Below are 23,589 nucleotides of genomic sequence, written 5' to 3'. Positions count from 1 at the left end.
AGAAGGTTGATTAAAAGGATGAGGAATGAAATTTAACTAAAACAAAAAAAGAGAGCTAAATTGATAAAATATGTAAACTTTAAGGCTAAATTTATAATTATGCTTATAAAAAAACCAAAATGACTAAATTTTAAAGTTCAAATTGTACAAGGGCTAGGACACAATTAAACCACAAGAAAAGAAACAAAGCTAAAAAAGGCCCCGAACCCAGACGTACGGTACTAGAGAGAGAAAGGGGGAGAGTAGAGAGAGAAGAAAACAAAAAAAAGCTCGAATACAGGGAATACCAAAGAATCTCTATCTCTCTTCTTCTTCCCTTTACTCCCAAAATTTCCACTATCGATCGACCTCTCCCCGATCATTCTAGAACCTTCCATTTTTCTTTCTAGAACCTTCCATTTTTTTTCTTAATTTTTTTCTTCTGTGAACTCGGTAAGGTATTACCAAGTATCAGAACCCGCCCCCCAACAGGAAAAATAGAACCCGTTTCGATGGAGTTGTACGGTCGAAACCCGGGACGGAATGGGTCGCAATCGGTTCACCAACCCGAATGGAGCCCCGCCGGTCCCGGAACCGGCCTGGAAGGTATTTTCCGTTGTGTTTTTTCCTCGGTTGTCTATCCGCATTGTAACGATATCACTTCGGTTAAGCTTATTTTTATTTGGGGCTTTAGGGTTTTTACCATGCGGAGTGCGAATTAGGTGTTTTATTCATCTTTCTTTGGCGCACTTGCAGAATCGATGTGGCAATTGTCTTTGAGGGGGCCCGAATCGTACCCGGAACGGCCCGGGGTACCTGATTGTGTTTACTACATGCGAACCGGTTTGTGCGGATATGGTAGTAGGTGCCGTTACAATCACCCTCGCAACCGTGCTGCGGTATATTCCTTTTATCATTTGCTTCAATTAATGAGGGTTTTCCTTTTCTTTATTTGATTCCGTTTGCAATGGCTGGTTTTTTGCATTGAACTGATATTGAGTTATGGAAATAGCATGTAGAATGTATGTTGATGTTGTTGAATTTGACTGTTATTGGCGACAGATGGGGTGTAACTAAGTATACTTAATAATTTAATATCCGACTATGAAAGTGCAAAATGCACTAGGAATAATGAACTTGCACGGTTGTAGTGGATAAATGAAGCAACCTTCTCTGGTTATAATCTCTATGTGCTGCAACAATGCAATAAAACTCTTATATAGTAGTTATTATCATAAGTGGTTTTTTCCCCATATACTTCCATTCATGTGTATATATTTTTGTTGCTTATAACTCATAGGACTTTGATGAAGATGATATTTCTAATGTGATATTTATCACAAAATAGAAGCTAAGTACTTCGAATTACAAGTTATGATTGACATACTCTGCTCTAGATTTAAACAAATTGCCTGCAACTTATGTCTGTATTTTTTCATCATCTTCCCTAACACTGGTAATATGAGCAGCCCTTTTCTCACACTGTTTCTTAATGACGTGTCTGCTGTCTAGGCTGATTGATCTTTTGTCTTGCACTCTGTTTTAAGGCTTTTGTCGGAGATATTTATTTGGTTGTGATGCCATTTAGGTTGAGGCTGCAGTAAGAGCTACAGGGGAGTACCCTGAACGACCAGGGGAACCTGCATGCCAGGTAAAAGAAAAATTGTTTATGGAAAATGCAAAATCGTTGTTAACGAATGAACCCCTTTGCTAATTAATGCTGGGAAGATCTTTTCTTTCTTTCTTTCTTCTAACTTATGCTTTTGTGGTTGTTGCAGTTTTATTTAAAAACTGGGACTTGTAAATTTGGTGCATCCTGTAAGTTTCACCATCCAAAACATGGAGGTGGATCCTTTAGCCATGTTCCACTGAATATATATGGATACCCATTACGACCGGTTTGGATGATCTCTTCTTGTTTTCTTTTCTTTCTCAATTTATATTAATCTTTTTTGAGTATACGTAAAACTTCCAGAGCTGGTTTGATATGCGTATATAACAGGGTGAGGAAGAATGCTCCTACTATTTGAAAATGGGGCAGTGCAAATTTGGCGTTACTTGTAAATTCCATCATCCTCAACCTGCTGGTACATCAATGCCAGTATCTGCACCTCAATTTTATCAGCCGGTGCAGTCTCCTTCAGTTCCTATGCCTGAACAGTATGGGGGAGCATCCACCAGTGTGAGAGTGGCTAGGCCTCCACTATTACCAGGTTCATATGTTCAAGGGGCTTATGGTCCTGTACTCTTTTCCCCTGGAGTGGTTCCTATTCCGGGCTGGAGTCATTACTCGGTAGGATAATCAGCATTGTTGCATTAAGGTACTGCCAAAGTATAGGGATTCCTGAAGCTGTTTTTAACTTAATTGGTGCAGGCACCTGTGAGCCCAGTCCTCTCTCCTGGTGCGCAACCCGGTGTTGGAGCAACTTCTCTCTATGGACTAACGCAGCTATCTTCTTCAACACCTTCACTTGCAGGACCATATCCTTCCTTGCCCTCTTCCACTGGCCCTTCAAGCAGTAACCAGAAGGATCAAACATTTCCAGAGAGACCCGGTGAACCTGAATGCCAATACTATTTGAGAACCGGTGACTGTAAATTTGGATCAACTTGTAGGTATCATCATCCCAGAGATAGGGTTGTGCCACGAACAAATTGCATCCTCAGTCCAATGGGACTTCCTTTACGTCCAGTATGTTAACACTCTTAATCTCTTTGTCTTAGTTTGCCCTTTGTATTGTGTTTTATGCTGAAGATGACATCTTGTTATGTTCCTGGCACTTGGGTTTGGCTTTTATAGGGATCTTGACCTTCAAAATGTTGCACTAGATTAAATGGTTTGCTAGATTAATATATTTAAATACCTCTGACATTGACTTTGACTGCCCTAGAAGTTCAAAATTTTGTTTTTTACTTTATCTGCGATGGAGTTGGAAGTTAAGTTACTTAGGGTAAAGAAAGAAAGTGATGACCTTTTGGCCATTGCCTTATAAGAGGACATCATCAAGGTTTTTATTAATCTTATTAAATATTTTTAGTATGTTTTGACTAGGAAAAACTAGCATTCAAATTAGTAGCTACCTTTAACTTTATATACCGAGGTCCTTATTTGCACCCTTCCTAATCCAGTGGTGGCTTTGATAAGTTATGGTCTCAGTCACTCTTGTCAACTTGGCCCAATTGAGAAATATGCATACATGTCTATATGAGGTGTATGTGTTTAATCTTTGTTTTTATCTTTCTTTATATTGTTTGTATTAATGCGAGTCAAGGTTAGTTAAGGAGAGAATCAAGTAGATTCTTCATGATCAAATTTGCATAGAAATATAGAATGGAGTTGTCGTGATTTATTAACTTATTAGATATTTTATCACTAACATAGATCTTTCTACTTTGCTGGTAATATCTGTTACCTAGTCAATTGAGAATGTTTCCTTTTTGCTGCAAAATATTTTTGACTCTTCTTGAGTTGTTGTATTTGCCTGATAATATACTTACTGAATGACATGCTTACTTCAAGTTGTAGTGTTTTGATGGAAACAGAGGTATAAGAATGCTATTTTGAATCAACAGTTGCAAGTTCTCACTATAGTTTTCACATCCCCTATTTTCCGATGAACTATGACCTTAGTGATCATATGTATTGTAAACTTCATTTTAGCAATTATGTACCATTTTGTGCTTTAGTAACTCGACTACATGACACAGGGAATGGGGTTTTTGGAGTGATGTCATTTGATTCTTAAATTGCCTTCATGTTTAGTCCATTGCAACTGCTTGATCTTATGTAACTTTTCTTTTTTACTATTATTTCATTCCTTGTTCATAACAAGGAAATAGGCATTGTCTAAAAGTTAGTTTGGTAACAATTTCATCATGACTTCACCATGTCGATTCATTTTATATCTCAGTCTGTGAGGGTCAAGAAATGATAATTATCTATCCACGACTACTTATTGTGGTAAATAAATTCAATTCAGGCTTAACTTTGGTATTGCTATCTTGAACTGCTAGTTTATTACCTTTATGATTTCATGTTGACATGCAGTGTCTATGCTAAGACATTAGACTTCAGTTTTTACATGGATTTTATTCTTTCTTGTAAACAGGGGGTGCAGCCTTGTTCATTCTACTTGCAGAATGGACACTGCAAGTTTGGATCCACGTGCAAATTCGACCACCCAGTAGGACCAATGAGATATAATCCATCAGCATCATCTTTCATTGACATGCCAGTTGCTCCTTACCAAGTTGGGTCTTTACTGGCTACATTGGCGCCTTCTTCCTCTTCTTCTGATTTACGGCCTGAGCTGATTTCGTCTAAGAAGGATTCCTATTTGAGCCGAATCCCTTCTTCTGCTAGCACATCTAGTAGTTCAGTTGGTTTGATTTTTTCGCAGACAGGTTCTGTTCCCCTTTCTGATTTGCAGCTTTCAAGTCAGAGTTCGGTTCCACTAAGCAGTAGCAGAAGCACAAGACAGGGTGGTGAGGTTCGTCGCACAAATTGATGTAAAATGCTAGAGCCATTCTTCATTATCTCTGCAGATGTGGTTTTCACCAACCATGATATGCTTTTCTGTTAATAGATCTGGGTAAATTATAGTCAATTGTGCAAAGTTACATTTCTCAGCAGCAAGGCTTATCAACCAATCTGCTTTACCTCAACAGTAGGACTGATTGTATTTAATGGCTAGCTTGTCTTTTTATTATCATCAAATATTATCTACAATAAGCCTTTGTAGCAAACAGAGTATGAACTACTATTCCTTTCTTCCAAATAATCACAATATAAAGCGATCATATCAGGCGATCATATCAGGTTAGCTCTGTGACTTAGCATTTCAGCTTGATGTTTTTTTGTTTTTTTTGTTACTCATCATTTTGCAAGAGGTGGATTGCAAGTTGCTTAAATGTTCTCCATGCCCCCCCCCCACCCTTTTTCTTTTAGCTGACTTTCAACTTTGCTATTGGACCATTGGTGTGCTTGTTTTTTAATATCAAAATAGTAAAAAGGTGTCGGTATTGCTGCTTTCCTTTATGGGTGTAGCTCTTAAAAAGCTTTGAATGGTTTGATAGAGGCGTTTCATTGCAGACAAAATTTGTACCGTCTTTGATGGGTCAACTTATTAACAGGGCAATAATGGAAAAGTTTTCTCTTCTTTGATTCTTTAGGTTTTACAACATGAACATTTAGAACCCCATCTTAGGTTCATTAGGTTATAACGTACATGAAACACACTTTTGGTATCTAATTTCAACAGGTTTACAAAGCTTTTGGTGATGTAGCTGGATGGGATCAGAAATTGGTCAGAGTATTCATTTGATGAGATATAAAATTGATGGACTTGTAAATAGATTGAACTAGCAATTGAAACAGTGTAATTAAATTTTATATACTTTTTATTTTTTAATAGTTTATTTTAAACTGTTCGGATTGATCTAATCGATCAGATTTCAAGATTTTGATTCAATAACAAAATTTTTTTCATCTTTTATTAGGAAAGTAACATTTTCAATCAGTACACTGTTTATCCATTGTAGTAAGGAGGTTGAATTTATCTTTTTTAAACCATCAAAATTAAGCAACGTAAATGAAATAGGTGGAGTTAAAAAAAAGTTAATCATTGGGTTTTCACCAGATTCAATGAACAAAAACAACTTGGATGGGGCACACGCATACATTCATTCTTTGAATAACTCTAACCTTATTTCATCAAATCACTTACTGAAGTTGAGCATGCGCAACAATTCACTTTTAAAGTAACGGGTTTTCTTTTCTTCTTGTAAAAAAAAGCTATAAAGAAACACCCGTGTTTTCCTTGTTGACCAATTTAACCATGAAAGTAACTGTATAGTTTCCCTTATAACCATCATTACTGCTGGTTTTTAAAAGGAATAGCTTTTACAAAACTTATACATGACGAAAATAATTTCCTCAGCAGGCTTGGATATGAAGAAAACCTAGCTGAACAAACCCACGTGCAAGAAGACACTTGGAACACTCCATAGTTCAATGATTTGAAAATAACCCATTGATTCTAACATGGCAAAGACCAGTAAGTGCAAAACAGGTTAACAAAATGATTAATAGTAGGATCATAATTAAGGAAAATATATACACGCCCACCCACACGATCAAGTATCATCGACCACCCTTAATTTGATAATAGGGGGGCTAATCAGTAAAGTATATGGCTATTATGGGGAAGGAAGGGAGAAGGGTTTCAAAAGAGTGTGGGCTCACATGTTTTCTGTAACTATAATTGTAGCCACCAACTTTGCTTTGTTCATCACCTTGCTGCACTAATGATTCAAAACTGCTTTCACCTGTAAAAAAATATATATATGAGAAAAGGAAATTCCCTTTTGGCTTTTAGTATCTATGTCTGGCACTGGGCTATACTCCCATTTTCTTGGCTGATACAGATTAAAGGGAAGCAAGATCCTCACCATTCTTTATACTTTTTACTTTGTATATATCAGTTTTTTTTTAGTGATCTGCAACTGGGATTTCTGATGTAAAACTGAAGATCAACCATATACATATATATGTTTGGTAATAATATTTAAAGGATGATATCTATATATACAATGATAACTGTGAGTGGCTACACCAATATTTGGTATATTAAATTTATGCCACCTTCAATAATATATCTGATAATGTGTTCTAAAAAATTCAAAACCAAGTTGTTAAGGTGTGGTTGCTCATGGACTCAAAACTTCTAAAAATATAAAGGTTTAGCTAAAAAGAAATGGAATAAAATAAAAATAAAAATGAAAACGAAGATGTCTTTGTCACAAGAGACCTATAACATCTTCATGATGTACCTACCTAAGAGATAATATAAACAATTAACCGCAAATTATGTTCATTTACCTTAATTTTTTTGCCTCCAAAGCTTAACCAAGAAAGAAAAATAAAAGCATTTGATCAGCAAACTTTGAGGCTAATTAAATACTGCATACCACTTACTCAAGCCACACACACACACACAAAAAAAAGCATGAATTGATGGGGTCATTATTATCACTTGATCCATGCAATCTTAGGTCATAATTAAGCCAACAGAGTACGTATATACACTCAATTTGCCCAATAAAATTTTGGGTATATTTGTTTGATTCTGTAAAGTGGAGCTTGACACAATAAAACCAACACCATGATATTTTTGTAGTACATATCGTGTATGGTTTGTTGGTTTCGAGAGTACTTAAAAGTAAAATTCTTTCTCTCGAAGTTCGAATTTATATTTTCACTCTTATGTGACGGATAAGACTACTAACCTATCAACCAAAAGTTTCTTGAGTAAGGTTTCGTATTTAATATCGAAAACAGTGCTATTCAAATGTTTTCCAAAATCAATGGAGCAAAACTATAAATGTTTCACTAAAGTTTGTGTAAAGGGAGAAAGAATGTCATCTGAAGAAACTGTAGCATGTTAAGGTAATGTCATGGTGATTGTGGCAAAGAAAATGCCTATAGTTGAAGGCCTTGGCTTCTAGCTAGGACTTAAAATAGGCTATATATATAATACTTATATATATATATCCTGCAGAACTTAAAAAGTAGTTTTTGGGTGATGTAATATGGGCAAAGGAGTGTGGTACTAATTATATCATGTAATCCAACTCATCTTCTTAATACCCTTACTTTACTAAGACTTTACACATAATATAAAGAGTTAATTAAGCTTAATCTTTTATATAGGTAGCTTTCAATAGCCATGATTATATCCCCAAAAAGCACTGCAACCCTTCAGGATTCCTGCAATATTTTTTTTTCTTTCTTCTTCATAAACAAAAACACCATGTAAAAGAAAAAGGCCACCTTCTCACTGGCTTTCACCGAAAAGTTCATAGTTAAAACTTTAGATTAGGCATATTCTCTACATTAACACTCATTAAAAAAAGTATATTTTAAAAGCCATTACCACCCTTTAATCCTGCATGAATTCATGTGACTTTTACCTCACTCCATAATCCACCCCTTCCTCTTTCATAATACAATCTTTAAACCACCTGTCAGCAGCACAAACCATGAAGTATTGAACTGACAAAAAAGAGATATTTTGCCAAAGATTACAACTTTCTTAAGGCTAAAAATCTGAGCTTTTTCCAGGTTTTTGTGAAGATGGGTGTTGTTACAGTTGGTGAACTTAAAACAAGTATATCTGGGAAGAGATCTTTTCGTCCAAGTTCAACTATAAGGCATGCTGCCACCGAATGGTAACCTTCTTGTTCTTATTTTGTTGCAGAGTGATTTTCACTAGAATTTAAGTTGGTGGGTTGTTTTTGCATTTAATATATTAAACTTTGAAAAAATCTTACTGTTTAATTGAGTTTAGACCATTGAGTTTTACTTGTCAGACAGTTTCAGATTTTTCATTTAATTGTGAAAATGATGTTTTCCAACTTCATTCTTCATATCTGACAAGAACAGATCAACAGAAGATATATCTTGCTTTGTATTATTTCCTAGGTTCATAATTTTATGCAAAGAGTGCAATCTTTTTCTTTCTATAATAATTTTTTTTTTCCAATAATCTGAAAGAACTAACTGTTATCAGAAGTACATGAATTTCAGCTTTTTCTTTTCTTAAAAGTTTGATTTCAGTCAATTATCATGTTCATATAAGGTCCCTCAAGTAAATTAAAATTAGACAGCACTAGTTGTTGATAAGCCCTGGAATACTGACATGTTTGACTGTGACAGATTAACCCCTTTGAGCTTAAGATCTTGGCCTCAGAATTCTTCCATACCAAGTAATGGTACCACGAGGCTAGATTGTCGGATTTGAGGATGTGTTCTTATAAAATTCTCATAAGCTGCCCTATTGATATATTCTCCCATAAAACAACAAAAAACACACACATCTATCCAACACAAACTAAGGGTCCCATTTGGTTCCTAGCAATTCATATCCATGAAAGAAAGTGAAATAGTTTACTTGTTTTCCACTTCCACAACTAAAACCAGTTCTTCAATGCTTGTTTTTTTTTTGAAAATTTTTACCACCACTCATGCTATAATTATTGAGTTGTTAGTTTTCCCACATGGGTCCTCCTTGTCCAACCATGGAACCAAATATAGTTTTTTTTTTCTATTGATTGAGATGTTCAATGGAATTTACATATTGACTGAAGCAGTGGGGAAATTAATGAGTTCAAGCATGGGATTGCAGGACTATGCCAAACAAAACGTCATGATATCTAAATTTTTGGCACTAACAAGCATGTAGAATTTCATTTATCTGTCGTTTAAATTTTTTGTTTTTGTTCTTGTTTCGTTTTATAGCTTTAGTCTCTATGCAATATGCTTTGACCTAGTTTTTTCAATCTTGCAGGCCTATTTCTGATGTTTCTAGTGATGTTACCATTGAAATAGGAGCATCAAGCTTTGCACTTCACAAGGTAATATTTAATCTATCATGTTGTCTATGTATATGGTGTTTGAAAGATGTTTACCTTTGTGACCAAGAATTTGTTGCACCATTGTGATTTGTAAATTTTGTTTTCAGTTCCCTCTAGTTTCTCGGAGTGGACGAATTCGTAGACTGTTGATCGAAGCAAAGGATGCAACGATTTCGCGTATGAATCTCTCTTTGATTCCTGGTGGACCGGAAGCATTTGAGCTAGCTGCAAAGTTCTGCTATGGAATAAATATCGAGATTACATTATCGAACGTCGCGATGTTACGATGTGCAGCGCATTTTTTGGAAATGACGGAAGAGTTTGTGCAGAAGAACTTGGAAGCTCGTACAGAAGCGTATCTGAAGGACACGGTACTCCCGAACATATCAAACTCGATATCTGTTCTTCACCGTTGCGAATGCCTCTCGCCTGTATCCGAAGAGATCAACTTGGTTAATAGGCTTATCAATGCAATTGCCAATAATGCATGCAAAGAGCAGCTTGCTTCAGGCTTACTTAAACTTGATCACAACTTTCCAATGAAAACTATGCCAAACATCGAACCGGAAACGCCATCTGACTGGTGGGGAAAGTCACTGTCGGTTCTTAATCTTGAGTTCTTCGAACGAGTTTTAACGGCCGTGAAGTCTAAGGGTCTAAAACAGGATATGATCAGCAAGATTTTGATAAATTACACCCATAATTCTCTTCAAGGCCTGGTCATTAGGGACCCTCACATTGTAAGGGGAAGCCTGTTGGACATGGAACTGCAAAAGAAACAAAGGGTCATTGTTGAAGCCATGGTTAGCTTACTGCCAACTCAATCAAGGAGGAGCTCAGTTCCCATGGCTTTCCTGTCCAGTTTACTGAAAACTGCAATAGCTTCATCAGCATCCACTTCATGCAGATCTGATCTAGAGAGGAGGATAGGCCTGCAACTAGACCAGGCAATCCTTGAAGATATCCTTATACCAGCTAATTCATATGGTAACAATCATGGAACCATGTATGATACGGAGTCGATCTTGAGGATCTTCTCCATATTTTTGAACTTGGATGAGGATGATGATGAAGATAATCGCATGAGAGATGAAAGTGAAATGGCATATGATTTTGACAGTCCTGGATCCCCAAAACAAAGTTCAATCCTCAAAGTATCCAAGTTACTTGACACTTTCCTTGCAGAAATTGCACTGGACACAAACTTGTTGCCATCAAAATTCATAGCACTTGCAGAGTTACTTCCTGATCATGCTCGGATCATTAGCGACGGGCTATACCGAGCCGTCGATATCTTCCTCAAGGTGATCGTCTCACAAGAAAGTACTAAATAGTCCACAAATTCCATAGACTAAGTTTAACATTAAGCTATCTGTTTTACAGGTTCATCCGAACATAAAGGACTCAGAACGCTATAGACTATGCAAAACAATAGACTGTCAGAAATTATCACAAGAAGCTTGTAGTCATGCAGCACAGAACGAAAGGTTACCTGTACAAATGGCGGTCCAGGTGTTATATTTCGAGCAAATCAGGCTCCGGAACGCGATGAACGGAGGTCACAACCAATTCTTTTTTGGCACAATCAACAGCCAGTTCCCTCAACGATCGAGCAGTGGTGCAGGGAGTGGAGCCATCTCGCCTAGAGACAACTACGCGTCGGTCAGACGAGAAAACCGAGAGCTGAAACTCGAAGTGGCAAGGATGAGGATGAGGCTAACGGATTTAGAAAAAGATCATGTGTCAATGAAACAAGAGCTGGTAAGGTCACACCCTGCTAACAAGATATTCAAATCATTCACTAAGAAATTAAGCAAGCAACTCAACTCGTTATTCAGGATCAATAATTTGAAGCCAATAGGGAGTAAACCAAATGCAGAATCTCGTTTCTTGTTCCAAAGGAGAAGGCGTCACTCAATATCATAAAATTTTTTTTAAACTACGTGTGGATAAGTTGAAAGAGTGTATAGGGTAAATTATATGTGCATGTAGTGTGAAATTTGTGGTCTAATTGCAGGGTTGATAGTAGCTTTGTATGTATGTATGTTTGCATGTATGTATGTATTACATTGTTTTTTTTCTGGAGTGTTGGATTCTGGGGTTGCTTTGTTTGGTGAGATCATTGCCTTGACATTTTGAAAAGAGTCTTGAGAGAAGAGGCATTGCTCAGTCAAAACTGGTGTATGTTAAAATGCGTTGACTGCTGAGAATCTATGTATGAACCAAAGTAGGACCAAGGAACAGCCTTTTAAGCTTTTTTTTTTTTGTTATTCATATATTCTTGACAGCATTGCTGTTTAAATTGGACCAAATTTGTTGGTAAGACTAGTTGAATCAAGACTAGGTAGGGTATTGGTTTGGAGAAACCATTTTAAATTGCGGTCGGATTGCAAATTGAGAATCGGTTTTTTAAAATGTTTTGGGACAAAAATTCTTAGCCCAAACAGAGAAAAACAAGTTCAATTATAAACCCAACTGACCGCCTAAATCTAAAACAAATCAATAAAAAAATAAATGGGTAAACTATATTAGTAGTCACCTAGTTATGGTGTTTTTTTTAATAAAAGTTATAAAATGGTCACTCAACTATTTAATTTTGTCTTTCAAAAATCACCGCTGACTAACGTATTAAATTGGAAAGCACTAAAAAATCTAAGATAATTGGGTGATAAAAAAGATAAAATTGAATAATTTAGTGACTATTTTGTAACTTTTCATTTCTTTTAATGAGGGGCTTTATCTTTTTTTTAGAGGGGAAAGAGGAATCAGACAGGGAGATCCTTTGTCTCCCTATCTCTTTGTGGTTGCAATGAATGCCCTGTCCAGGATTTTAGAAGAGGCAGCTCAATGTGGTGTTTTCAAGTATCATCCTAAATGTCTCCGTGTTAAGATTTCTCATCTATCCCTTGCAGATGATCTTCTTATATTTGCCAAGGGTTCTTTTGACTCGGTAGTTGGTATTTGGTGTTTACTGGAGGAGTTTTATAGGTATTCTAGGCTGTAGGCTAATGCTTCAAAAAGTGAGCTATTTGTTACTGGTATTTTTGAAGAGGAGGTTGAGCTTATAAGAAGCATTACTGGGTTCAATATTGGTCAGCTTCTTGTGAGATATTCTGGAGTGCCTCTTGTATCTAGGAAACTGACTTTTTCAGTGTTAGAATATAGAGATTGTTAGTCTGTTATATCATTCTGTTTCTTAGTCTGGTATGTAGTTGGTTAGCAGCAGTTACTCATATACAAGTATATAAACATTAGCATTGTACTAATTCAATTAGATAAAGAATACTAAGTAATTTCCTCAGTAAATTTATCTCTCTCAATTTGTTCTCTGTTCTTATGAAATAGTATAGTATCTAACATGGTATCAGTCGCCTAATTTCCTGGTGCCTGCTTCCGTTACCGATCCATGGCTAATTCAACAGATTCTACTTCTGTTGATCATACTAGCCTGACTTTTTCCAACTCGTGTTTGATTCAGTCTTTCCCTCGTCATGACACCGTGAAATTAGATGAAGGAAATTTTGTGCAATGGAAGTAACATGTTCGATTAATCATAGAAGGATATGAGTTGCAAGGTTTTTCAGAAGGCATGTTACCTGCTCCGCCTAGATTTGTGGCATCTTAGGATGGTGTTCTGACTCGAAATCCAGATGCGTCCTTGTTTGTTCAACAAGATAAGTTACTTGCTGATACGAGCCAAGGAGGTGACACTCAAGGGGTTGTTTTTCCTAGTGGTCTAATTACTCGAAGCAAGGCACGACAATTAAAATTAAAGATGAATGCTTTTGTCCAAGACTTTGTTGCTACAAATTTAATTCATCATGTTCGTGACATTGACAAATACGAGAATGCAATTCACTGGACAAATCTTGGAATAGTGAAAGCCCATAAATTGGTGGATTAATTTTTTATGTATATTATTATTATTATTTACTTAATTCTCATTGGTTGGGACACATCATTTATGAGTTAAGTAATTTTATTGGTTAGGTTATTATTTATTTATTTTCTTAGATAATTTTAAAGAGTTTTATTAGGATTCAACTACTCTTTAAAGAGTTTTATTAGGATTCAATTACTCTTGAAAGAGTTTTATTAGGATTCAATTACTCTTGTAATTTGCCTATAAATAGGCTTGTTTTCTACACATTGGGAGGGATAAAAAAGAAGAAGAGTATTTGTTTTCTTTCAAATTTGTGTGAGGCAAATTTTTTTTTAGAGTAGAGTGATTCTTCTCTTGCTATTTAGTTTGGAGTTTGTTACTTTTCGAGGGTATTTCGGAGTTGCAAATATTCAAATTTCTTTCCCGTTCATCGGTGTTTCTAGAGGTTCTTCTTCTAGGGGTTTCGTAGGGAGCCGCTCAATCATTGGCGTTTTTGGTTACAAGTTAACCAAGGGTTCCATAGGGCAAATCTATCCTTTTTATTTATTTATTTATTTATTTATTTATTATTTAACTAATTTTTATTTATTCTCGTTTTATTTCTAATTTGTGTGTCTCTTGTGTCTAGATCCGGGTTTCCGTATCAGTTGGTATCAGATTTAGGCCATTCGGTGTTATTTTCGAAGCTAAAATCAAATCCGAAACGAGTCAAAATACCTAAAACACTTTTCATCGGTTTCTTCGATTCTCTTTTTTGTGAAGTTTGTGTTTATTCTCCTCTTATTCTTTAAAAAAACAAAAAAAGCAAAAAAGCGCAAAAAAGAGAGAGTAAAAAGCGCAAAAAAAAAAGCAAAAAGCAAAAAAAGCGCAAAAAAAAAGTTGCCTACCTTTCATACGTAGGTTTCTTTTTTTCCTATTATTGTTATTATTTTTATTTTATTTTTTCCCAAAATTGATTTTTTTTCCCCTTCTTTTCTTGACTCAAGTATAATTAAAGCTTCAATTTTTGAAAATCTTAAGACACCAAACGTTTCCGATTTTTGTTTTCCTTTAAATTGGGTAGAGTTTTCTTAAGTTTTCTTCTTATTAAAGCTTTTCTTTGACTCTAGAGTTAGGGATCGTTGCAGGTCTACGTTTTTTTTTGTTTCTCTTACGTTTTCTAACACTTTGTTTCTTCTTGTGTTAGCAGATATTAAAGGCACGCACAATTCCTTCATCCGTGTAGCCTCCATTACAAATTGCTTCGTCAAGTTTATTGGCCTCTTAAAGCAATTAGGATCTTCATTGTTTCTTTGAAGTTTGCACCTCCATTATTTGATCTTGATTAGTAACCCTCTCCAAACATATTTACAAGTTTTGAATCATTCAGAGAGTTATTCTTTTGAGAGCTAACGAGTGAGGTTATTATTTTTTTTTCTTGTTCCTGTTTGTGTGATTTTTTCACAGATACCATGCCGATCACTAGATCCCAAACTAGTAAAAATGAAGAGGATGATCAAAAAAGAGATAACGATCATTTGGTCGAGTTGTTACAAAAAGAGATGAAAAAGTTACAAACTCAAGTCGAACATCGCATGACCCAGATGTTACAAGAGCAAAGGGAGTATCTTGATACAAAACTTACAACTCAAGAGAGATACATTGCCGATAATTACAAGAAGTTGAACGAAGCCTTTATAAGCCGATCAAATTCGCGAGATCGAACTTTTAAATGAAGGGAGGACCATGTTTTTGATGATGACTTTGAGTCCGAGTATGTACCTAAAGAAAGGGTGGAACGAAACAATGACACCCCCAAACCAAAATTTCCTTCTTTCTCAGGGAAGAATGATCCTGATGCTTACCTTGATTGGGAGGAAAAGATGGAAGCAGTCTTTGCTTGTTACAATTACTCTGATGAGAAAAAGGTAACATCTGTTGTCATTGAGTTCATTAATTATGCACTAACATGGTGGAATCAATTATGTAAAAGCAGGATTCTTTATAGAGAGCAACCTGTTACTACTTGGGTTGAAATGAAGCGCATCTTGCGAAAACGGTTTGTTCCACCATACTATTATCGAGAACTCCATCAAAGGCTCCAACATCTTGTTCAAGGAGATAGATCTGTCGATGACTACTACAAAGAGATGGAGACTATTCAGATTAGAGCCACTCTTGTTGAAGAGGCTGAGGAACTATGGCTAGATTCCTTGCCGGCCTAAAGCCTGAGATTGCAAATCGAGTTGAGTTACAACACTACATGGATGTTGAAGAGATGCTTCAAACCGCACTCACCATTGAAAAGTAATTACGAAATAAAGGGACACCGAGGGGTGCTAGTTCAGTTTCTAATCCTGTTTGGAGAGAAAATTGGCAAAAACAAGATGATAAATTGTGGAATGGGAGAGATGCACGGTTCAAGCCAAATGAGCCTAGAACTTACTCCAAAGATAGAGGTATGCCTAATTCATTTAAAGGTTCTACTTCTATTAATCAAGCTCCATCTTCTTCTTCTACTTCTCCTGGTGCCATTAAGCAGCCAAAAGATATTACCTGCTTCAAATGCCAAGGAAGGGGTCACTATGCTCGAGAATGCCCTAATAAAAAGTCATTGGTGATTCGAGAAGATGGTGAGGTTGATTTTGAGTCTGATAACGAAGATGAGATGCCTCCTTTGGAAGATGCTGATGATGTGCATACTCATGATGAGTATGAAGAATACTTGGAGTATAGTGAGAAAGCACTTGTTGCTCGAAGGGCTTTAAATGTCCAGTTTAAAGAGGAAGGGCGCGAACAAAGAGATAACATTTTCCACACGAGATGTTTGATTGGTGGACAACCTAGTTCATTGATCATCGATAGTGGAAGTTGCACCAATGTGGTAAGTTCTTCCCTTGTTGAGAAACTTGGCCTACCTTGTGTGAAGCATCCAAGGCCATACCACTTGCAATGGCTGAATGATAGTAGGGAGGTAAAAGTATCTAAACAATGCTTAGTTTCATTTTTCATTGGTAGATACTCTGATAAAGTTTTGTGTAATGTTGTTCCAATGCAAGCTGGGCACATATTACTTGGACGACCATGGCAGTTTGATCGACGAGTAAATCATGATGGTTTCCTTAACCAATATACCTTTGTATTCCTTGGAAAGAAGTTTACTTTGGCTCCACTTCCTCCTCAAGAAGTCTACAATGATCAACTCAAACTTGCTAGTAAGATGGGTAAGGGAAGTGAGGTAAAATCATTGAAAAAGGCTGAGAGTAAAGAGGCCCTTAGTGTTAAAAGCCAACTTAAAGGCCCAACATTGGTGAGTGATTGCACACACAAGTCACGAGATGAGAAAGTGAGTTTATTCACTAGGTTTCGAGATATCAAATTTGCTCATTGTACAAAACAAACATTTGTAATTATTAGGTTTAGGGAAAACTTTGTTTTGACTAACCCTAATACACATTTGTCTAGTTGTTTTGTTGATATTTTGTAGGATTTTGAGGATGTATTTCCTTTTAAGAGAAAGAATAAACTTGATGCACGAGGAGATGGACCATTCCAAGTACTTGAGAAAATAAATGACAATGCTTATCGCATTGATCTTCCTGGTTCAGATTCGAGGACGAATCTTCTTGAAGAGGGGGAGAATGGTACGAGCCAAGGAGGTGACACTCAAGGGGTTGTTTTTCCTAGTGGTCTAATTACTCGAAGCAAGGCACGACAATTAAAATTAAAGATGAATGCTTTTGTCCAAGACTTTGTTGCTACAAATTTAATTCATCATGTTCGTGACATTGACAAATACGAGAATGCAATTCACTGGACCAATCTTGGAATAGTGAAAGCCCATAAATTGGTGGATTAATTTTTTATGTATATTATTATTATTATTATTTACTTAATTCTCATTGGTTGGGACACATCATTTATGAGTTAAGTAATTTTATTGGTTAGGTTATTATTTATTTATTTTCTTAGATAATTTTAAAGAGTTTTATTAGGATTCAATTACTCTTTAAAGAGTTTTTATTAGGATTCAATTACTCTTGAAAGAGTTTTATTAGGATTCAATTACTCTTGTAATTTGCCTATAAATAGGCTTGTTTTCTACACATTGGGAGGGATAAAAAAGAAGAAGAGTATTTGTTTTCTTTCAAATTTGTGTGAGGCAAATTTTTTTTAGAGTAGAGTGATTCTTCTCTTGCTATTTAGTTTGGAGTTTGTTACTTTTCGAGGGTATTTCGGAGTTGCAAATATTCAAATTTCTTTCCCGTTCATCGGTGTTTCTAGAGGTTCTTCTTCTAGGGGTTTCGTAGGGAGCCGCTCAATCATTGGCGTTTTTGGTTACAAGTTAACCAATGGTTCCATAGGGCAAATCTATCCTTTTTATTTATTTATTTATTTATTATTTAACTAATTTTATTTATTCTCGTTTTATTTCTAATTTGTGTTTCTCTTGTGTCTAGATCCGGATTTCCGTATCACTTGCCTCTTGGTTACCCTTTACAATTAGTGCTTCTTTGTTGTCTTGTTTAATAGCCGGTAAAACGACATGTGAAGTCTGGAGTACTATGAATCATCTTTTCGCTACCTCCACTGGTGTTAAGATGTCTCGTATTAAACATGAACTGCACTCTATCAAGAAATGTGAGTTAATTGTTAAAGAGTATATTGTCAAGATCCAGAATACCTGTGCTCTGCTTGAGGCTTTTGGATCTATCATTTCGGAGGCCGAAAATGTGGAAGTTATCCTTGCCAGTCTCTTGTTGAACTCTGATGCGGTGTTGACTCTGGTATCGTTCTTATCGGAGACTCTTCCGTTTCAGAAAATAGTCGACGTGTTGTTGGAGTTTGAGAGCCGCCAGGCACGGGTGGTGCATGATGTGTCGATGCATGCTAATATGGTTGAAGCTCCTTCGGCTACAGCGATGACCGAGTCAAATCTGAGTGATGTGCATGGTGGTCATTCCACATATGGCACAGTGTCAGATCTGCAGCTGTTATAGTCATCTGGCGCAACGCTACTTCTACCGATTCAACCGCGACTACGACTGTCCGACTGCCCTAACCACGGTGCGATTCTCTTCTGCTCATGATGGACAAGAGCTACACAGTGATTTGCATGGACGATCTGCTGGTTTTAGTGGACCTGGGTAGCATGCTGACTCGGCGGGGACTATTCTAGCGTATTTTTCTAGTGGCGCCTCTTGGGGAGGATGACCATCATTTTAGAACTTTGGGGTTCCTTTCCCGCAGCCTAGGGTTGTAAATCCTTTTACCTATAACAAAATGAATGAGGTGGGTCACTTGGTTGGGTCTGCTAGTGGACCATACGGTAATATGATTGGGTCTGCTAGTGGCCCAAGTGTATTTTATGGCCTATATGACAGAACCCCTATGGAGCACGATTTGGGCCAGCGTCGTTTTGGGCCGTCTGCTGGTGTCCACAGACCGCATGGTGCAGGTCAGACTATTGGGCTGTCTAGTCCTAGTGGGCAGGCCACTGCTGGTCCAAATTTTAGGCACAATCCCTTTGGGCCTACTGCTAATTATGTTGGCATTGAGGGGCTCTATGCAAAATAAGGTTTTGGTCACACGAATTCTACGCAAAATAATAGGTCTGGCTTCCTATAGCAGACTAAACCTCGAGTACATGTCATTAATTTTGACTCCTCGCCGTGTATTGGACTGCCCAGTATCCCTAATTTTCATGCATCTAATTTTTCGACCGTCACTAAGTATGGGTCCAATTTTGATAATAATGATTCATATGTTCCTGTTCTTATAGGGACTTCGTTATGGTATCCAGATTTAGAGGCTACTCATCATGTTTGCCAAAATGCCTCTGGTTTAAATGAGTCCACTCCATATTCAGGTACTTCTTCTCTTTTAATGGGGAATGAGGCCCCCACTAAAATCTCGTCTATTGGAAATTCTATTTTACCTACGAAGAGAAGTTATTACATCTCTCTAATGTCTTGTGCGTGTCGAGTATCCAAAAGAATCTTATATTTGTCTCTCAGTTTGCTAATAACAATAATGTATTTTTTAAATTTCATCCATCTTATTGAAAATAATGTATTTTTAAAATTTTATCCATCTTGTTGTGTTATTAAGGACATCCAGACACAAGAAATTTTACTACGGGGCCAAGCTTGTGATGGTCTCTATCAATTTTCAGCTGGTCCATTTAGTTCATCTAATACAGTTTCTTCTATTCACAACACTGGAATCCAAGATTACCTTTTAGATAATGATGTTTTTACGCTGTGGCATAAAAGACTTGGTCACATTTCTGCCGCAATTGTTAAACTTGTTCTTGATAAGTGTCAAATTGTTTCCTATAAGAAATGTCTAGATAATGTTTATATTGCCTGTCAGAAAGGGAAATCACATAAATTGTCGTTTCACTCTCTAATACTGAATATATAAAATTATTTAACTTGGTTGTTTCTGATTTGTGGGGACCAGCTTCTGTTGCTTGTGGAAGTAATCTGTATTATGTTTCGTTTATTTATATGAGTAGTCGGTTTGCTTGGGTTTATCTGATTAAATGTAAATCTCAAGCGATTAAGTGTTTTCTTCAGTTTTAGAAGATGGTCTTCACTCAGTTTGGGAAGAATATTAAAAAATTTCAAAGTGATTGGGGTGGTGAGTTTCGTGCTTTTGCATCGGTTTTGGCTAGTCATGAGATTCTTCATCTTCTTTCCTGCCCATATACACTAGAAAAGAACGGTGTTGCTAAACGTAAACACAAACACATTGTGGAGACTGGTGTTACACTCTTAGCCCAGGCCAATCTACCCATGGATTACTTAGGTTATACATTCTGCAGTGCTGCTCATCTTATCAATCGTCTGCCGACTCCGATCTTGAAAGGTCAGTCTCCGTATCAAGCTCTTCATAGCCATGAACCTAAGTATGATCACTTAAGGGTGTTTGGTTGTTGTTTTCTGTATTTGCGCCTATTTGTGCATCACAAACTGGATTTTTGTTCCCAGCCATGTACTTTTTTTTGGGTATAGCTCTCAGCATAAGGGCTATCATTGTCTCACACCAGATGGTAAGGTTGTTATCTCTCAACATGTTTTTTATGAGCGTCGATTCTTGTTTCCTTCATCTGTTTTGGCTACTGTTTAGTCTCCTTCATGTGTCACCATATATGTTCCTATCGTTCGACCCTCCTCTGTCTGATCTACCGCAGAATCTAGCAGAACCACTGTACCTTTACCCACTGTACCTTCATCTCTTGCTTCAAGTGGCAATCCTGTGTAGTCTGTATCGGTTGAGTCACCAGCTACATGTAGTCCAATACAGATCGTCTCAGTTGATTCGTTGGCTGAATTGATATCTAAACATTAGGATCATCGTCTTGCAATTTCGTCAGCTGAAGCTAGTCCATTCGGTCCAACCACTGTGTTTTTAAATATTCATTTTGTTCCTCCGGAAAATACTCATACTATGGTTACTCGGTCTAAGGCAGAAATTTTTGAACCCAAGGCTTTGTTAGTAGAAGCTGTAGATTTTGAGCTACGCACTGTTGAGAAAGCTCTTGCTCATAATGAGTGGAAATTAGTAGTTCAAGCTGAATTTGATGCCTTAATGGCTAACTCTACCTGGGAACTTGTTCCTCTACCTCCTGGTAGAAAAGCGATTGGGTGCAAATGACTTTTCAAAATCAAGAAGAATCCTGATGGGTCAGTTGATCGACGAAAGGCACGGTTGGTAGCAAAGGGTTGTTCATAGATACCTGGATGTGACTTCAAGGAAATGTTTAGTCCGGTAGTCAAACCTGCTACTATCCAAACCATATTAGTTATTGTTGTATCCAATGGTTGCCAACTCTGTCAAGTCGATGTAAACAATGCTTTTTTAAATGGATCTCACTGATAAAGTGTTCAATGAGCACAACCTCCAAGCTATGTTCAGTATGGTCCAAATGGTGAGCCTTTGGTGGGTCGTCTTACAAAGGCATTGTACGGATTACGACAAGCTCCCCGTGCCTGTTTGACAAATTGAAACAATTCATTGTCTCTACTGGTTTTGTCTTATCTAAATCTGATGCATTCTTGTTTGTTAGAGTTACAACCAAGTCCATGTTTATGTTTTGGTCTATGTGGATGATATTATTATTACTGAAAGTTCGACTGATGAAATAAACTATTTTGTTCAGCAGCTATATAATGAATTTTCTCCAAAAGACATGGGCAACCTCTATTACTTTTTAGGTATTGAAGTCAACCAGTCATCTACTTGAAGTCTCCACTTATGCCAGCGCAAATACATTCGGGACCTGCTTGACAGGAGTTCTCTAACTAATGCAAAGAGTGCCCACACGCTGAGTACTCACATGTTGTTTTGTCTAAAGATGAGGGCGATCGACTTGCTAGCCCTACTGAATACAGAAGTCTTGCCGGTGTTCTTCAATATATGGTCTTAACTCGACCGAATATTGCTTATGTGGTAAATCGCATTTGTCAATTCATGCATGCACCTACTACAGTACATCTGGTAGCATTAAAACATATCTTGAGGTATTTACATGGTACTATTAATCACAGGTTGGTGTTTCACCGATCCGACAGACTATTTTTAGTTGGTTATGCTGATGCTAATTGAGGTCTAGATTTTGATGACCGCCGTTCTACGACAGGCTATTGTGTCTACTTTGGCCATACACTTGTCTCATGGTGTTCTAAGAAACAACAAGTTGTTTTGTCTAAAGATGTGGGTGATCGACTTGCTGGTCCTACTGAATACAGAAGTCTTGCCGGTGTTCTTCAATATATGGTCTTAACTCGATCGAATATTGCTTATGTGGTAAATCACGTTTGTCAATTCATGCATGCACCTACTACAGTACATCTGGTAGGATTAAAACATATCTTGAGGTATTTACATGGCACTATTAATCACAGGTTGGTGTTTCACCGATCCGACAGACTATCTTTAGTTGGTTATGCTGATGCTAATTGGGGTCTAGATTTTGATGACCGCCGTTCTACGACAGGCTATTGTGTCTACTTTGGTCATACACTTGTCTCATGGTGTTCTAAGAAACAACAAGTTGTTTCTTGATCTACGGCGGAGGCTGAGTATCGGAGCTTAGCTGCAGCTACCAGTGATATTGCTTGGTTAGTTTCTCTGCTAACAGAATTACAAATCAGTTCTACTGATCATCTTGCTGTTTCGTGTGACGATTCCAGCGCAGTAGCTATTGTAGCTAATCCGGTCTTATACTCCAAATTCAAACATGTCGAGCTTGACTTATTTTTGTTCACGAAAATGTGGCTAATGGTTCACTAGTTGTCAGCGAAGTGCCAGCTTGTGACCAGGTCACCGATATTCTCACAAAACCATTGTTTGTCTCTACTTTTGCTCGATTTCAAAGTTTACTTCGGGTCTTACCTATTGAGAAGCTAGGTGAATGTTAGAGTATAAAGATTGTTAGTCTGTTATATCATTCTGTTACTTAGTTTGGCATGTAGTTGGTTAGCAGCAGTTACTCATATACAAGTATATAAACACTAGCATTGTACTGATTCAAGTAGATAAAGAATACTAAGTAATTTTCTCAGTAAATTCATCTCTCTCAATTTGTTCTATGTTCTTATAAAATAGTATAGTATCTAACATTCAGACTGTAGTGCTTTGATTGGTAAGATATTGAGTAAAGTTACGGGCTGGTCTGCTAGATATTAGAGTTATGCTAGTAGGCTTAGCTTATTAAAGTTGTTATTTCCAGTATGCAGTCTTACTGATGTAGGTAATTTCTTCTTCCTAAAGTTGTTCTTAGGAAGATCACTCAAATTTGTGTTCAATTCTTCCAGAAAGGTCAGGATTGTGTTGCACATAGTGCTAGAGTTAGCTGGACTTTTATACGTTCTCCTAAATCAGAAGGTGGGCTGGGGCTGAGGGATCTTGAAGTATGGAATAAGGTTTGCATTTTACAGCATATTCAAAGTATTCTTGCAGAGGAAGGTTCTCCTTGGATTGCTTGGATTAAAGAGTATGTTATGAAGAGGATGAGCTTTTAGGATGTTGTTCCTAATTTTACAAGTAGCTGGAAGCTGAAGGAGCTTGCTGCTGGTAGTGTGCAAAGAATTCCTATTAGTAGTAAGATTGCTTCTTCAAGATAGTGGGAGGATATTAGAGATAAGGGGAGGAAAGTGTGTTGGCATCGATTGTTGTGGTTCCTTTTACATATATTCCTAAACATTCTATTGTTGCTTGAATGGTAGTTTTGGATTGGTTGCCTACTAGGGATCATTTAAGTTCCTTTGGTCTCAATGTTGCTTGCTTTGTTGAAACTAGAAACCATATTTTCTTTGATGGTTTGG

The 23,589-nt window shown here is 37.0% G+C and overlaps 2 protein-coding genes across 5 annotated transcripts; both read left to right on the top strand.

The window, feature by feature from the left end:
• Nucleotides 1–212: 212 nt before the first annotated feature.
• On the top strand, nt 213–4,792 carry LOC105762656 (zinc finger CCCH domain-containing protein 32). Of its 2 annotated transcripts, none has more exons than XM_012580469.2 (7): nt 213–585; nt 736–878; nt 1,568–1,630; nt 1,758–1,877; nt 1,982–2,272; nt 2,354–2,671; nt 4,089–4,792. In XM_012580469.2, the coding sequence occupies exons 1-7, from the start codon at nt 492–494 to the stop codon at nt 4,485–4,487; spliced, it is 1,428 nt and encodes a 475-aa protein (XP_012435923.1). In that variant the 5' UTR covers nt 213–491; the 3' UTR covers nt 4,488–4,792. The 2 variants fall into 2 exon arrangements, with proteins under 2 accessions (XP_012435923.1, XP_052481302.1); XM_052625342.1 differs by having other exon boundaries at nt 674–878.
• Nucleotides 4,793–7,734: 2,942 nt separating this feature from the next.
• LOC105762655 (BTB/POZ domain-containing protein At1g03010) lies at nt 7,735–11,630 on the top strand. Of its 3 annotated transcripts, XM_012580467.2 has the most exons (5): nt 8,469–9,217; nt 9,327–9,393; nt 9,501–10,697; nt 10,777–11,154; nt 11,232–11,630. In XM_012580467.2, exons 1-5 carry the CDS (start codon nt 8,907–8,909, stop codon nt 11,238–11,240), a joined length of 1,962 nt encoding a protein of 653 aa, XP_012435921.1. In that variant the 5' UTR covers nt 8,469–8,906; the 3' UTR covers nt 11,241–11,630. The 3 variants fall into 3 exon arrangements, with proteins under 3 accessions (XP_012435922.1, XP_012435921.1, XP_012435920.1); XM_012580468.2 differs by lacking the exon at nt 8,469–9,217 and adding an exon at nt 7,735–8,208 and having other exon boundaries at nt 10,777–11,630; XM_012580466.2 differs by having other exon boundaries at nt 8,481–9,217; nt 10,777–11,630.
• Nucleotides 11,631–23,589: the final 11,959 nt, after the last annotated feature.

The sequence above is a fragment of the Gossypium raimondii genome, chromosome 12 (genome assembly GCF_025698545.1).
Source record: "Gossypium raimondii isolate GPD5lz chromosome 12, ASM2569854v1, whole genome shotgun sequence".
Lineage (NCBI taxonomy): Eukaryota > Viridiplantae > Streptophyta > Magnoliopsida > Malvales > Malvaceae > Gossypium > Gossypium raimondii.
This window is presented reverse-complemented; position numbering and strand designations above follow the sequence as displayed.